The 17,365-nt window shown below is 36.1% G+C and overlaps 1 protein-coding gene across 1 annotated transcript; it reads left to right on the plus strand.

Annotated features, from left to right (window-relative positions):
• Nucleotides 1–5,716: 5,716 nt before the first annotated feature.
• Nucleotides 5,717–8,554, plus strand: QUA1 (Nucleotide-diphospho-sugar transferases superfamily protein). Its single transcript, XM_059606836.2, has 3 exons — nt 5,717–5,991; nt 6,363–7,610; nt 7,987–8,554. The coding sequence occupies exons 1-3, from the start codon at nt 5,833–5,835 to the stop codon at nt 8,260–8,262; spliced, it is 1,683 nt and encodes a 560-aa protein (XP_059462819.1). The 5' UTR covers nt 5,717–5,832; the 3' UTR covers nt 8,263–8,554.
• Nucleotides 8,555–17,365: the final 8,811 nt, after the last annotated feature.

A 17,365-nucleotide genomic window follows, 5' to 3' on the forward strand; every position in this document is an offset into this window, starting at 1 on the left:
AGTTGTGCATCAGATATGGCGAGAAAAAATTCCACGAATGGAGGGGTGGCAGGTTATTAAACAAAAGTTGGGAACATGCAAGCAAGGGTTGATGAGGTGGCAGAGGGTTAACAAGAGTTCAACTGAGGAAGTTATCAATCAAAAATCAAAGAGTCTTAGTTCACTGCAAGAAGTGGAGGGTTTGCCTAATTTAATGGAAATTAGAAAGTTACAAGGGGAAGTAAATGATTTGTTGGAGGAGGAGGAGTTAAAGTGGAGGCAAAGAGCCAAAGAACATTGGCTGACTATGGGTGATAAGAATACGAAGTATTTCCACTCGTGTGTGAAAGTGAGAAGGAAAAAGAATACTATTCACAGTATTTTCGACACAGAGGGGCAGTACCATACCACTCCAGAAGCTGTAGAAAATTCATTCATCAATTATTTTAAGGAGATTTTCAAATCCTCTGCGCCAATAGACTTATCACATGGGTTGGCAGCACTGCCTTGTCGAATTTCAAATGGAATGAATGAGCAACTTCTACGGGATTTCTCGAAAGATGAAGTATGGGTGGCTTTGAAGCAGATGGCTCCTCTGAAATCCCCAGGTCCTGATGGATTTCCGGCATGCTTCTATCAAGATCAATGGGAGATTGTGGGCCCGGAGGTATGTGATGCAATTCTGAATTTTTTAAATGGTGGTAGTTTTCCAGATGATGTTAATTACACACATATCGTTTTAATTCCCAAAAATAGGCAGCCCTCTAGAGTGTCGGAGTTTCGCCCTATAAGCCTATGTAATGTTGTTTATAAAATCTTGTCTAAGGTTTTGGCTAACCGGTTAAAGGAGGTTCTTCCTTTTATTATTTCTAGCTCCCAAAGTGCTTTCATTCCGGGTCGTCTTATATCAGATAATATTCTAGCAGCGTATGAGACTCTACATACTATGCATGCTCGTATGTGGGGAAAGGCGGGTTTTATGGCTGTGAAAATAGATATGAGTAAGGCGTATGATAGAGTAGAGTGGGTGTTTCTGCAGGAAGTTATGTGTAAGTTGGGTTTTGCTCTAAGGTGGATTGACCTTATAATGAAATGTATAACTACTGTCCGATACTCAATTATAGTCAATGGCCAACCAGTGGGTGATATTCAGCCATCTAGGGGAATCAGACAAGGGGATCCCCTTTCCCCTTACCTTTTTCTCCTGTGTGCAGAGGTTTTAAGTGCCAAGCTTCAGCAAGCAGAACGACAGGGTACACTCAGAGGGGTTCCAACTTCGGTTGGTGGCCCGCGGTTAACCCATTTATTTTTTGCGGATGATAGCTTACTATTTTGTAAGGTTAATCCGGAGGAATGGCAGTGTCTTTCTGATCTTTTGGCAGAGTATGAGGGAGCATCGGGGCAAAGGCTTAATAAGGAAAAAACTTCGGTATTTTTCAGTCGGAATACTAGCAGGGAGGCTCGGGAGTGGTTCTTGGGGCTGTCTGGAATTCCTGAATCTCAACGTTTTGATACGTATTTGGGATTACCAGCTTTAGTGGGCAAATCTCGTATCAATGAATTCCATAATATTATTGATCGGGTACGAAGAAAGGTGTCCGATTGGAAGACAAAATCATTATCCCTAGCTGGGAAGGAAATATTGCTTAAGGCGGTAGTTCAAGCGATCCCTACATACAGTATGAGCGTGTTTCTTTTGCCGAAAGAACTTTGTCGGGAGTTGAATTCCATTATGCAGAAATTTTGGTGGGGACATAAGGACAACGACAAAAAGATACATTGGATGAGTTGGGCGAAAATGGGGATTGCTAAAGATCAAGGGGGAATGGGGTTTCGGGATCTCATATGTTTCAACAAAGCTCTTCTAGCAAAACAGTGGTGGAGATTATTGCAAAATCCAGCGAGTGTGGCAGGCGGGATACTTCGTGCAAAATATTTTCCGAGAGGGTCTTTGTTTTTGGCTAAATTGGGGAGTAGGCCTTCTTTTGCTTGGCGCAGTTTGTTATCCGCTAGAGAGCTCTTTGAAGAGGGGTTGATGTGGCGTATTGGTGATGGAAGTACAGTCCGGATTTGGGGGGACAAATGGCTACCGCGCCCAACCTCTTATGTGGTTCAATCGGCGTGTTCCAGATTACCAAGGGAGACCAAGGTAGAGGCACTCATGGATAGGGATATGGGGGGTTGGAATAAACAATTGATTCAGGATATTTTTACAGATGATGAAGCTCACTTGATTTGCAGTTTACCTATGAGTAGGTACCACCGATCTGATACATTGATATGGCGACCCACAAAAAATTGCATATTTTCTGTACGGAGTGCGTATCATTTAGAGATGGAGAAGCAGGCTGTGTGCAAGGGGGGAGGGTCAAATAGGTCTGGGTATACTCCTGTATGGAAGGCTGTTTGGAATTTACAGGTACCTAATGCAGTAAAGGTCTTTTTGTGGAGGGCTTGTTCTGACATCCTCCCTACAAAGGACAATCTTCTTAGAAGGAATGTCGTGAAAGAAGACTCTTGTATGTTCTGTAAAATGGAGAGGGAGACTGTTTTGCATATATTGTGGGAGTGTCCATCCTCGATGGATGTTTGGGGGAATTGTGCTATCAATATCCAAAAAACTACGGGTAGATTCTTCTCTTTCATAGAAGTTGTGGATGTTATGATGCGTAGATGCAGCAAGGAGGAGTTGTATGTTTTTGCCATTGCAGCAAAAATGATTTGGGCGAGAAGAAACTGTGTGTTTTATGGTGGTATTTTTAAGCACCCAAACCAGGTTGTGCTGGAAGCAACTGAATTACAGACTCAATTCTCCAGGACAGTGTCAAGAACGACTTCAGTTATGGGCCACTCACCATGTCGATCACCCATGCGCTGGAAATCCCCTCTCTTTGGTCGTTATAAGGCCAATTGGGATATAGCGTTAGATTCTTGTGCAAAACATATGGGCTGTGGAATTGTGGTGCGTGATCATGGTGGATTTGTGGTTGCTGCACAAGGGAGGATAATTTATGGGTTTCCCGAACCGATACATGCGGAGGCCATGGGCGCTTTGATGGCGGCAGAGCTATGTCGTGATTTGGGTTTGCAGGACATCATTTTGGAAGGAGATTCTCTTCTAGTAATCCAAGCTTTAATGAGTGCCAGCCCAAATTGGAGCTCTTACGGGCAGATTGTTGCGGATGCTCGTAGCGTATTATATACAAGGAGGAGCTGGGTGGCTAGCCATGTGAAGAGAGAAGCGAACTCGGCGGCTCATTTATTGGCAAAAAATGCTCTTCTCAAGTTACAAGATAGGATATGGATGGAGGAGATTCCTAATTGTATTATTTCAATTGTTACTTTAGAGCAACTTGCTCTTGTCTCTTAGAGTTTTTTTACAAACTCTGTTTCTATAATATATACAAGACGTGCTTGTCTTGTTTTCAAAAAAAAAATTAACGACGACAAAAAATGACTTACGACTTTCGACGAACATCACAGATTTCAGGACCTCCAATAGCGGTGACTAGCGGCTGATTCTGGTTAACTTCAATGGTCCGTAGCAAATTCCAATTAACTTCTGTGGTGAATTCCGACAAATTCTACCCAAATTAAAGAATATTTGAGCATATTTTTGTTGTTGTACCAAATATATAAAAAAAAAAATAGAGAAAATGGTTTCCGTTTAAACAGACAGACCTTAAAAGTGATGTTGTTTTTAAAGCTTGAGAACTAATTTTTAAATTTTATTTTCTCCAAAATTTATACATATATGATCCATATCCTTGATCCTTCTCATAGACCAATCAATTTTTGCCACGTATTATTCCGGTTCTAGTGTTCACATGTCCAGAAATACATTCTTTGTCCCCAATCGACATTTTCCAAAGTTTTTTTTGGGGGGGGGGGGGGGTGGCAATTTTTCAACCAGCTTTCATACTGTTTCCTAGTCCACCGTCACTTGTCTTTTCTCTCTTTCAACTTTAGCTGTTTTTGAAATATCTTCATTCCATTAGTTTTGTTAGTTTTTTTTTTTTTTTTTTTGAGAGAATTATTTTTGTTGGTTGGAAGAGTTTAATTCTTGCTATAAATTTGTAGCATTTAAACTCTTTCTATCATAATAAAATTACTTCTCTAAGACTCTATCTCGTAGATTCAATATGACATCTTTATTATCATCGGTGGCCGTAGTTTAGTGGCTTAAAAAAGAATTTATGAGGTTGAACATGCATTAGGGCATAGAACTTGGTCAAATTATGGTTTAATTAGTTTTGAGGAAACGTTTGATGAGATTGTGTCATTCATTTGGCATATTCTCTTTTATTTTTTGTTTTTCGGTACTAATCTAGTTGTATTGGAGCTTATTGTGGGGTTACCGAGTCATTTATCTGTGCTTTGTTTTCTGTTAATCATTCCTTTCCCCTTTCTGGTTATTTGCTTAGGAAAAAAACATAAAAAAATCTTGTATGCTCAATTGCTCACTTAATCGTTAGAGGAAACTTCACTTTAAACCTCTAAATTACCACACTTTTTGAGAAGATCCTCCCAAATTTTTAAAACTCTCAATTTAACCCTTGAACTTTTAATTTGATTTAATTGACCCATCCGTCAGATTCAGTCGTAAAAATTACTAAAAATACCAAAATAGATTTCAATTTTTGTTTTTCTAATTTTTAATTTGAAATTAAGGATAAATTTGAAATTTTATAAAAAAAAGTCAAGAGTATAAATGCCATTTTATTATTTTTAATGTTTAAAATCTTATGTAAGGAGTACATTGAATCAAATTAAAAGTTGAGGAGGTAAAATTGAGAGTTTTTGAAATTTGAAGGAATTTTTTTAAAATGAGTGGTATAGTTCAAGTGCCTTAGGTGAAGTTTCTCCAAGTAATTAATACTAGTCATTATTGAACCTGGTTGATATTAATTAATCATGAAACTATATTAACTTTTATTATAACTAAATGCTGTTTTTTTTTAAAATAGAAATTTTAGATTCAATCAACAAGAAGGAAGAGTCCATTTCGGGTGCCAAATAACTCTATTGTAGTTCTAATCAATAACTCTATTAGCTTTTATCTCATTGTTTGATTAGATTCAATTAAAAAGAACAATTATTTGATTAACTTCAATTAATTTTTGTTTTCTTTTTAAATAATCAAAATTTTCAAAAATGTTTCCACTACTAGTTCTAACCAATAACATTTATCTCAACATTATTCTTAACGCCAATAAAGATTGTCTATAATATAAAAAATATTTAAATTTTAATAATTATTTTTTAAATGAACAAAGTTAATTAAAAAATCTTCCAACTCAATTTATAAAATTGCCTTGTATTTTTTAACATTCAAGAAAATATATATATATATATATATATATATATATATATATATATATTTTTAATAAAATTTACTCAAATTCTTTTAATGCTATTAAAAAAATATGTATTTATTACTGAACAATTTGTAGATTAAATTACTATATCCTTTTTAAATTACATTATTGGTACTTTACTGTATTAAAAATATTTGATAACTAGATAACAATTAACAGGTCACAGGTGAAGCAATAATTTATTATTAGCTTTGATAAAAAAAAATAGTAAATATTAATGTGAGTAAATCTTAATTATTTAGTTTATTGAAATTTATTAAAAATAATTAGATGATAAAAAAATAATTCCTCAGAGGCGAATAGGCGATCATCCCGCGTTATCGTCATCTGCCAGTTAACATATAATCTCATATAAAAATATATTTTACAGAAAAGAAAATTCTGAGTTGGAGCCAGCACTCTCTCTCTCTCTCTCTCTCACTGAAAGGCTGACAGCAATCATTTTCCAGTTCTCAATCAATCAAAGGCAACGAAAATGGCGAACCATCGAACCGCACGCACCGCAGAGAGAGGCGCCGGCGTGAAGTTCAGCTTCAGAGTGTTGGGGTGCGCCATCACTGTGGCTCTCTGCCTCTTCTTCACTCTCTCTTTTCTCTTCACGTCTCGCACCGACACTTCCCACCTCCACCACCTCGTAAGTCTCTCTTTCTCTCCCTCTCAGATCTGATTTCCGGGAAAATTTTCCCGAGAAACAAACAGGTTGTTTCTTATGTGAGGGAACTTTTTTATTATTTATTTATTTTTGTTTTTTGTTTCTTTTTTTTTTTTTTTGGTTTCGGTTTGAGTTACGGTTTAACTTCTGGATCTTAACATTACGGATCCGCGGGAAGAAATGTAATTGACATGTTAGGTTTCTCTTTCCCCGGAAAATAGTTTTTCTTTTTCTATTCTCTCGGGAAACAAACGGGTTTCTACTGTGGAATGTCAGTGTAAATGCGGCAAATTCTTGTAGTTGAAGCATGTTGTTTAATTAATTAATTTACTTACTGGATTGATATGAATTAGGGTTTCGCGTCGGGTTCATATGGATTGGGAACTACGAGAAGATCCGTACTTGCGCTCAAATCGGACCCTCTCAAGCCCCGGTTGGACCAGATCCGAAAGCAAGCGGACGACCACCGGTCATTGGCTCTGGCGTACGCTTCCTATGCGCGAAAGCTCAAGCTCGAGAACTCCAAGCTCGTTAGGGTTTTCGCCGATCTCTCGCGGAACTACTCCGATCTCCTCAACAAGCCCTTGTATCACGGTCTCTACGAATCCGACGGGATCTCCCTCGATGAATCGGCGTTGCGGCAATTCGAGAAGGAAGTGAAGGAACGAATCAAACTGACGAGGCAAGTGATAGCGGAAGCGAAGGAGTCTTTCGATAATCAGTTGAAGATCCAGAAGCTGAAGGATACAATTTTCGCAGTGAATGAGCAGTTAACCAAGGCGAAGAAGCAAGGAGCTTTCTCGAGCTTGATAGCCGCAAAATCGATACCCAAAAGCTTGCATTGCCTGGCAATGCGGTTGATGGAAGAGCGAATCGCCCATCCAGAGAAGTATTCAGATGAGGGGAGGCAGACTCCACCGGAGCTTGAGGATCCGAAGCTTTACCACTATGCAATTTTCTCAGATAATGTGGTTGCAGCGTCGGTGGTGGTCAATTCGGCGGTAAAGAACTCGAAGGAGCCGTGGAAGCATGTTTTCCATGTCGTGACTGATAAGATGAATCTCGGGGCGATGCAAGTTATGTTCAAATTGAAGGACTATAATGGAGCGCACATTGAAGTGAAGGCAGTTGAGGATTACAAGTTCTTGAACTCTTCGTATGTGCCAGTGCTTCGGCAATTGGAGTCTGCAAATCTCCAGAGGTTTTACTTTGAGAATAAGCTTGAGAATGCAACAAAGGACACCACAAACATGAAGTTTAGGAACCCAAAGTATTTGTCGATATTGAATCACTTGAGGTTTTATTTGCCGGAAATGTACCCAAAATTGCATAGGATTTTGTTTTTGGATGATGATATAGTGGTTCAGAGGGACTTGACAGGGTTGTGGAAGATAGATATGGATGGGAAGGTGAATGGGGCGGTCGAGACATGTTTTGGGTCGTTCCATCGCTATGCACAGTACATGAATTTCTCGCACCCTTTGATTAAGGAGAAGTTTAACCCAAAAGCTTGCGCGTGGGCTTATGGGATGAACTTCTTTGATTTGGATGCTTGGAGGAGGGAGAAGTGCACGGAAGAATATCATTACTGGCAGAATCTGGTAATGATTTGATTTTTTCTCTGTTAACATGCTTGTTTTCGTGCATTTACCATGCTTGAGCAACATTTGGTGCCTATTAAACTGTACTGAGCTCGAATGATTTTATTTTACAACCTGTTTTGGTTGCAAATTCTGATGCACTAGTTTGAACCAATTGATCTTGTTTGTTGCTTTCTAAACACCCTGCCTGTTTTGTTGCTTTCTGCTGCTAGAGGCTTCACTTTTAAGATATAAAGCTTATTAGACATCGTAGTCTTATTGTCATTAATATGTTTTCTTTTGCATTTTCGTGGGTTAGTCAGTACTGTACCATATCTTTTGCGAGAAACCTTGTGTGGGCTAGTAGTATTTACTAATAATTGTAATCTTGTTGCAGAATGAGAACCGTACCTTGTGGAAATTGGGGACATTGCCCCCAGGTCTAATCACATTTTACTCAACAACGAAGCCGCTGGACAAATCATGGCATGTTCTTGGACTTGGTTACAATCCAAGCATTAGCATGGATGAGATCCGCAACGCTGCAGTGGTGCACTTCAACGGGAATATGAAGCCATGGCTCGACATTGCCATGAATCAGTTTCGACCCCTTTGGACAAAGTATGTTGACTATGATTTAGAATTTGTCCAGGCTTGTAATTTTGGTCTCTGAATAATGATACTCATGGTTGAAGTCTCTCTCCAAGGAATTTGCTTATATTGGCCCCATAGCAAGTATCATGTCATTAGTTCTGTTGCTATTTATTTACACCTTAACCAAGTCATTATTCTGCACGCAAGAAAAATTGCTTTCTACCCAAGTGTAAAGTACTTCTTTCGCTATATCAGTTTTAGAATTCCTCTTTGAATTGTCCATACGAGTATTTTGTCTACAGATGTTAATCATTAAGAAGATCGTTGTATCCTTATCACAATATTCAAGTTGCTTTTAGCTGTTCATTTTACCCTTAAAAATGTAGCGACTTTTTGTTGTAACATCTTCTGTTTTTAAATATGAATTTATTTATCATAAGCAGAGATGACGGTAATTTTATGTATAATCTGTTGAACCATTGTTGTTCAATAGTATTTGAGTTCAATATTTTCTTTAATGCTCTAGTGCACTCTCTATTGCTATGCATGCTCTCTTTTATTTTCTTGTATGGTAAATATCGGAGTTCTCATTCTGTCACCCTTTGTAGAGCACTGGATTCAGTTAAACAACAGTAGCATTTTACTACCTGGATTTCAAGAGGGAAGAAGTGCACTGGAAAAACAGATTATTGTCCATTTTCACTTTCTTTTTTTCTCCAAGTCGTTTAATGCTATCTTGTCTTGCCTATATTGTATGTGTGATAACTCTTTCTTCTACTGATAAAAAAAAATAATTCTCTCTTCTGCTATACCAACATCTTTGTATTTTCTTTGTCATTCTTCATTTTTGCTGTTTCTTCTTGTAGTTTAGGGTATAAGGTGCAGTCCAGATGATTTTTGCATTATATCATGAGAGTACTAGTTGCCCTTTGATCATACATTTAGAACAGCCATGGACATGATGACCCTGTATGAGTAATTTGAATTCTTTTTCTTTTGTCCCTTAAATCTTTCTTTTGGTTTAAATTTTGCTGTATTTTCCTGTTTTTGAAGTTCTTATAAGTATAGACAGTCCTCACGTTACAGTAAGGGATAGGGTTGGCCGTAGAAGGTGGTTGTGTCTTTATGGTTTTGTTTAGTCTGAATGAACGGGGGATGGGTTTCTTTTCTTTTGTTTCATCTTTGGTCTTTATTCTCTCTCTTCTTGCTCCCAAAGTGTCTTTTACCTATGGCACAAATGGCAAAATTGCTTTGATGAATTTCGTTTTCCTTTCACTTTTTTGTCGTCCTCTTAAGCATCATATTGTGACCTTTGAAGATTTGTCCTCTTCTATTTTACCCACTTTTTATTTTGAGAAGGAACATATTTGAAGTAAACAACACCAAGTAAAAACTATTGCTACCGAAAAGATATATTGTTTTATTAGTGGTTTTGACGACTATTGATTAATCTTTTATTAGTAGTTGAGCAAAGAGTAATGCTATACACCATACTTTATCTCACTTTGTTGATGTGACACTTTCAATCCGCCATTGGATTTGTGTTTATGTTTGTTTGTTTGAAATAAGGGATCTAAAGGCTGACACGCAGTGTAACATCTGTTAAATAGAATAAAAGTGGTATATAGCATTTCTCTATAACAAAATGAGCTTTAGATGAATATTGAGGTGGATCATAGGAATTAGAAATACAATATTGTAGATTATAGAATCTCGAGCTCTTTAAAGAACTAGTTTTAACTTGATTATTGAGGACAAAGTCGGGCAACACTTTGAAAGAGATTCTACTAACAATATTGTAAACAGATCTTGATTTGATGCAATAGGCCGTCGAAGTGGTGGATTCCACCTGTTCGGATAGGTATTCGGGCAGTCCAAATCACACCTATTCAAACAGTTGGAAAAATTGCCCAGCATATGAGACCCACCCAATCATTATCAATCCCAATCCCACCATCATGTTTGAACTAAACAACATCAATATTGCTTTGTTACTGACTGCAGACAACTAGCTGATTAATCTTTATTAGTAGTTGCTATTTGTGTAAAATAAAATGAGCTTCACAACCAGTAGCTCTCTCTACAAAAAACTTTTCCCCCCCTCATATCTTACTTGGGGCTTCCTACCGCAACTCTCATGTACTCTTCCTCATCTGATTATAGAATCTTGAGCTCTTTAAAGAACATGTTTTGACTTGATTATTGAGGACAAAGTCAGGCAACACTTTGAAAGAGATTCTACTAACAATATTGTAAACGGATCTTGATTTGGTTCAATAGGCCGTCGAAGTGGTGGACTCCACCTGTTTGGATAGGTATTCGGGCAGTCCGAATCACATCTATTCAAACAGTTGGAACAATTGCCCAGCATATGAGACCCACCCAATCATTACCAATCCCAATCCCACCATCATGTTTGAACTTAACAACATCAATATTGCTTTGTTACTGACTGCAGACAACTAGCTGATTAATCTTTATAAGTAGTTGCTATTTGTGTAAAATAAAATGAGCTTCACAACCAGCAGCTCTCTCTCTACAAAAAACTTTTTCCCCCCTCATATCTTACTTAGGGCTTCCTACCACAACTCTCATGTACTCCTCTTCCTCATCTGTTTTTTTGGTGCTTTTTTTATTTTTATTTTTTTAATTTTTTCCCTCTTCTTCTACTTTAGTTTTTCAATGTTTTTTGTTTGGATTATTAGAGGTTATATCTATTGAAAACCCACAACCTACACCACTCATGCGCGCCTCCTGCTTCATTGTTGGCCGTTGCCCAACCATTCACCGACCCCCTCCCTCACATATGTACCCTACGCGTCGCCGTTCCTTTTGATCTCATGCAACAAATCTCCTCCATTACAGTTTGTAGAGCCCGTTTGATTCACTTGAAATTTTAGATCATTGTTTCTACCTAAAAATTATATGATCTTGGTGGTTCTTTGTCTCATTGATCTAGATGGTGTCTCCTCAACTATTGTACAAGGGCAGCGATTGGCAGCACGCGGTGTGCGTGGCACGCCCACGCACGCCTGTGCAAATTTTTTTTTTGCACGCGGCGTACAACGTGCCACGCACACCTGTGCAATTTTTTTTTTTGCACGCGGCGTGCACACCCGTTGTACAATATTTCTTAGTCTTCCCAGCTCCCGCATAAGATGGTTAGAAACTAAGTTAAATGGGCTTCATTTGTTGATAAGAATGTATAACTATAATAATGCTTTTTTTTGTTAATGGTAAATAGTTTTATATGTTAATCATAAGCTAAATAAAGCTGGGATAGAAAGAGATGCAACGAATGTAAACTATAGAGATAACTACTTGAATTAAATTGAAGAGCACAGAAAATTATTAAACCCATGAGCCAAGTTGATTGAAGGCAAATCACAATTTAAAAAGACATGCTTCAATGTAATCCAATCTAACCCCAGGCATTGGGGTGATGACAAAATCAGGCAGTACTTTGATAGAGATTTTGGTAATCATGTTCTCAACGGATCTCAATTAGGTGCAATAGTTAACTCATGTAAGAGTATGGATGAGCTCCACTTGTTCAAATAGGTGTCAGGATAGCCCGAACCACACTTATTTAGATTGTCCAAATATCCATCCGGCAGGAGAGATCCACCCAATGCATCATGTCCAATCATTACCAATCCTAATACCATCAAGTAAAAAATTTCATTTTATTCTTTTGCTCTTTTTCGGAGCATATATATATATATATTTTCTTTTTTCTCATTAGATGGATGGAGACCGTTTTCAGTATGAGAAATATATAATAATAATAATAACTAATTCAATGATTAATTAAAATTACTAAATCAATATTATAAAATAACTATGAAATAAAAATATTCTACCATTACTATTTCAATAATAATTTTTTTTAGGCAATTAGATATAGCATGCGTATTGATATGGACTCTTAAACGGTAAGACTTCATAGTGCATAATTAAACTATATTTTCTGAAAGCCCCTCTTATATTATTAACACCGACGTGCTGCAACTTGATTTAGGTGCTGCATTTTGCCTAGCCCACAGCCCATTGCCATTAGCTTTCTGGGTTTTATTTTATTTATTGAGTAATTATATAATAGACGGAAAATGTTTTATTTTATTTTATTTTTTTAAAAGTGAAATCTCATTCTTTCAGTCATTCTTAAAAATTAGAGATTACAAACTATCAAAGCATACAACTGTAGACAACATGTAAAAAATCAGGATATTCCCCTATTTAAATTTTTCGGAAAAATCCACTTTACTCTCCTGAAGTTTTAAGAATTTTTCAATTTGAACCCCAAAGTTCAAAAATTGGCAATGTACCCTCCTAATGTTTTAAAAATTTTCAATTTAAACCTTCCGTTACTAATTTCCGTTAAATTGGACGGAATTTTTTTTAAAAAAGCCTGAGGGTAATTAGGTAATTTCATAGATTTCCGTCCAATTTGACGTAGGTTTAAATTGAAAATTTTTGAAACATTAGGGGGGTACATTGTTAATTTTTAAACTTTGAGATTCAAATTGAAAAACCCCTGAAACTTCAAGGGGATAAAGTGAATTTTTTCCTAAATTTTTTTAGTAGATGTCTGGAACACCGTCTTTGCCAAAGCATGTGCCACCATATTTGCTTTCTCTCTTTATGTACACACCTTCCAAGGCTTTAGACTGTGCAAGGCAATGCATCCTCAGTCAGATTACCATACCTCTGTCATAGTTGATCATCGGTTTAAAAAGCATGAATTATCTCCAAAGCATCATCTTCTATAATGACTTTATGTAGGCATATATCTTTGCCAAATAGCATAGCGTTCCATGCCGCATACGCTTCTGCCATAATCGTTGTAGGGTATTATCATATTACCATAAAAATGACGTCATTTTTGTTTTTATTTTATTTTTTTTAATTTTTAATTTTTTTAAAAAAATTAACTTCTTTCTTTTTTTAAAAAAAAAACTTTTTTTTTTTATTATTATTATTTTTTTATAAAAACCGGTTAGCGGTTATTAGGGTTATTAACCGCTAACCGCCGGTTAATTACATAGACAGTTAGTAGATTTTACTAACCGCTTAGATAGTTACGGATAGCTGTTCTAGCCAATAACCGCTAACCGCCGGTTAATCACATAGACAGTTAGTGAATTTTACTAACCGCTTAGATAGTTACAGATAGCTGTTCTAACCAATAACGCTAACCATAATTGCTTTTTCACCTCTAATAATCGGGTCAATGATGTACCGAACAAACAAACACATTGGTGCTGGAGGCCCAGAACCATAACCATATCATCTCTAACAATTACCCCAACACCCATAATCTTACATACCTTGTCAATTGTAGCATCCTAATTTATTTTATACACACCTATCGGGAAGACTTCTTACATCTTTATGCATTTCTTTTTGTTTCGCTGCATAAAACTCTTTACAAATTACAACTTCTCTTGAACGTTTGACAATTTATGCTGTCGTGCATGAGATCTTCCTCAAAGACCACATTATTTCTACTTAACCATATTCTACATACAACTGTCACTCATAATTCAGTATTTTCCTTCTCAATTTTTTTTTAGAACTGACCTGAAAGAAATTGTCTCATCCTCTATAATATCAAATCTCATACAATATATTCTAACACACCAGTCTACCTTACATAGTGGGCAAACTGGGCCTGACGTCACCTTCCTTCTGAAGAAATTTTCTTTAGTCGATAATAGATTGTTACACGCCTTCCAAAGAAAACTCTTCACAACTCTGAGCATATTCAAAGCCCATATGTTCTTCCATATATCACGGTGTTTAGAAGAGCTGAAACATTTACTGTCCTCCTATATGGATAAATTTCTTCCCATATGATAAGCACTTTTGACTGGAAAATTATCGATGTCCACGGCGGCCCACTCTATCGATACTTACCCAATGGCAGTCCTTTCTTTTTTGGCTGCTCCACTCACCTATCAGTATATTAATCTAGTTCATAGGTCGCCAACTTTGTGACTCGAACCTCTCAAAATAGTGGTTAACTCTGATACCAAATATTACAAACTTTGGGTAGAACTCACCTTGAAAACCGGCTTGCAAGCATGGGAATGATATCAAAGAGTTTATATACACATGGTCAAGATTAGACTTAACTAATGTTAAACACTAGGATTGGAACAGTTACCACCCCAAATAAGTTTTATCAGCCTATCGATTGACATTTATTGGGATGCTGCAAATTTTTTCAGCCTCCTCTACACTGAAAATCTCCAAAATAAGCCGCACATAATACCTATTTATTTTGGATCTAAATTTTAGTAATTGTTTGTTTATTTGGGTTTCAAATATCTCATAATATGGAATACATAAAATTTAGGCATTAATTTTAGATACATGATGCCAGCTGCACAAGAATGAGACGTTTACTCCCAGAATCCGTCCAGATTTTTTTTCTACCTTTGATCTCCTAAGTCTCTGATTCTATGGCTTCCTCTGTCTTCTTCGTTATTACACACTTTCTGCCTCTCTCGGTTCATCATCAGGTTGAATTGAGTTTTTATATTCTGCAATTAGGTTCTTTCTTTTTTGCTTGTCATACTTTTAAAAAAAAAAGTTACGGGTCAATACTTTTATTATATTTGATCCATATTTTCTTACAAATTAAATAGATCAATCATTAAATTTGTAGGCCTAGGGTCTATCATTAACTTATGTGGGTCAATGAAGTCCACATAAGTTAACAAATTTGTAAGATTAAATGTTCTAAATATGAAAAAAAATATTGGCCCATACCATTTCTTTTACTTGAGTGGTGAATACTTGCCTAGCAGATGAATCCACTCAAATTTTCACATGAGACTGTCATATCTCGTTCTTAAAAATTTTCAACCCTTTAATGCATGCATAATGTCCAATAATTACCAATCCAAATTCGACCATCATGCATAAATTTTTATTTTCTTGTTTTACTATTTTTAAGAAATAGTACTTGAAATTAAAAAAAAAAAAAAAAAAATTCTATGTTTGTTGCATTCTTAGCTCTACTCCCCGCTCTAAGAATGAAAATTCTCTCCCATTTTATTTAAGAAATTCCGGTCCCAATTAACCCATCTAAATTGGCATCCATAATATATATATATATATATATATATATATATATATATATATATATATATATATATATATATATATATATATATATATATATTTTCAATGGAACAAATTAACCCATTGCCATTGGCTTAGTGGGTTTTATTTTATTTACTGAGTAGTTATATATATAATAGATGTACAATGTTTTCCTAGTTTCAAATAACATATTTAAATTTTAATTGGGTCAATAAGAATTGTATAACAACAGACCGTTGAGATCTAACTTTTAGTAATTTGTTAATTAAAAATACATTACTTAATACATATTTGGGTATTATTAAGATGGAATGGTTTCAGCGATTTGGTAACTTTTAATAAAGCTCTCTTGGCCAAACAATATTGGCGGCTTTTACAGAATCCCAAGTCATTAGCATCAAGTATCATCAAGGCAAAATATAACCCACATAGCACCATTTTAGATGCTAGTATGGGGAAAAGATTGTCATTTGCATGGCGGAGTTTGCTGTCGGCATGTGAGTTGTTAAAAAATGGGCTTGTATGTCAGGTGGGGTGATGGCAGAGATATACAGGTGTGGAGTGACAGATGGCTTCTGACTCTAATATCTTTTTTTGTATAGTCTCCAAGGAAATTACTAGCGGAGGATGCAAGGGTAACATAGCTCATTGATCAAGATACAAAATTGTAGAATTCCAATCTGATTAGAGAGGTGTTCCAAGAGGGGGAGGCAAAATTCATCTGCCAAATTCCTTTGAGCCCATTATAACAATAGGATCTTTTAATTTGGAGATGTACAACTAGTGGGGATTTCTTGATCATGAGTGCCTATCAATATGGGAAAGGAGCAAAGGTTAATGAGGAATGGTGGGGCGTAAAGGCAAAAAGAGAGAGTTAAATTTTGGAAGGCAATATGGAATTTTAAATTTCTAAATGCATCAAAATGTTTATGTGAAGAGCTGCAACAACCTTTTACCAAAAAATTTTTTTAAAAAAAATTTATTTCGAAGAGGTGAAGAAGTTGTCCAACATATATTATGGAACTGCCCATCCGCGTGAGATGTTTGGGGGTGCGCCACGAAGAAGCCACAAAAAGGTTAGGAAGAGGGACTCATTTTTTTTTTCATGTTAGGACTATGTAATTTGGAGGAACTTGAATTGGCGGTGGTGGTTGCATGAAAAATATGGTTCAAAAGAAATTCAGTTGTGCATGGAGAAGAATTCACTCACCCAAACCAATTAAGTATTCCAAGAAGCCGCTCACTCCCTTGGTGAGTCTAGGAGAGTCAATGCACAAGAGACTGATGCAAGGAGATCCACCCAAGACATGGTGCCCATATAAGGGAAGAAGCCCCCAAGGTATGGTTAAACTTAATTGGAATGTAGCTGTGGATAAAATTGAGGGGAGTGTAGGGATTGGCATTATTGTAAGGGATTATGAAGGTTTCATATTGGCTGCACCAAGTATAACAAAAAATATATCAGTAGAACTCAGCAAGGTGTTGAGTTTCTATGATATAATTTTGGAAGATGATGCTATGCAGATTGTCAATGCGGTCAAAGCGAAGAACAAAAACTTGTTCAAATATGAATATATTGTGGACGAAATTAGAGAGAGTTTGCGTCAATTGAGTTCTTGGAGAGTTGATCACATGAAGAGGGATACAAATTCTGCTGCTCATGCATGGTTTAAAATTAAGAGAGACAATTAACTAAGTATGTCATAGATAAAATTTGGTTAGAAAAAATTTCAAATTGTATTTATGGTAATAAAGATTGAAATTTGTTCATTATATATATAAGGATCCAAAATTGTATTTAATACCAACTTATTTATAATTTTATACATTAGAATTTTAAACCCATATAGTTTAGTATTTTTATGAGCTTTTAATAGTAAAATTTAAATTTGGATGATGTTCACATAAAGGGGGTCGTTTAATACTCAAATAAGTATAACAAGTTTATGTTAAAGTATTGATTAAGTAATTAAATTTACCTCTTCCTATAAGCTTAAGCTTTTGGGATAAGTGGTAATTTAACATGGTATCAGAGCTAAAGGTCCTGAAATTGAACCTTGATTCCATCA

The sequence above is a fragment of the Corylus avellana genome, chromosome 2 (assembly GCF_965113065.1).
Source record: "Corylus avellana chromosome 2, dhCorAvel1.hap1.2, whole genome shotgun sequence".
Lineage (NCBI taxonomy): Eukaryota > Viridiplantae > Streptophyta > Magnoliopsida > Fagales > Betulaceae > Corylus > Corylus avellana.

Excerpts from the sequence above, each read along its gene's own strand:
- QUA1 (XM_059606836.2), top strand. The coding sequence starts at position 5,833 with ATGGCGAACCATCGAACCGCACGCACCGCAGAGAGAGGCGCCGGCGTG. Across the intron at positions 5,992-6,362 it reads CTTCCCACCTCCACCACCTC|GGTTTCGCGTCGGGTTCATA; the intron begins GTAAGTCTCTCT and ends GATATGAATTAG. Across the intron at positions 7,611-7,986 it reads ATCATTACTGGCAGAATCTG|AATGAGAACCGTACCTTGTG; the intron begins GTAATGATTTGA and ends ATCTTGTTGCAG.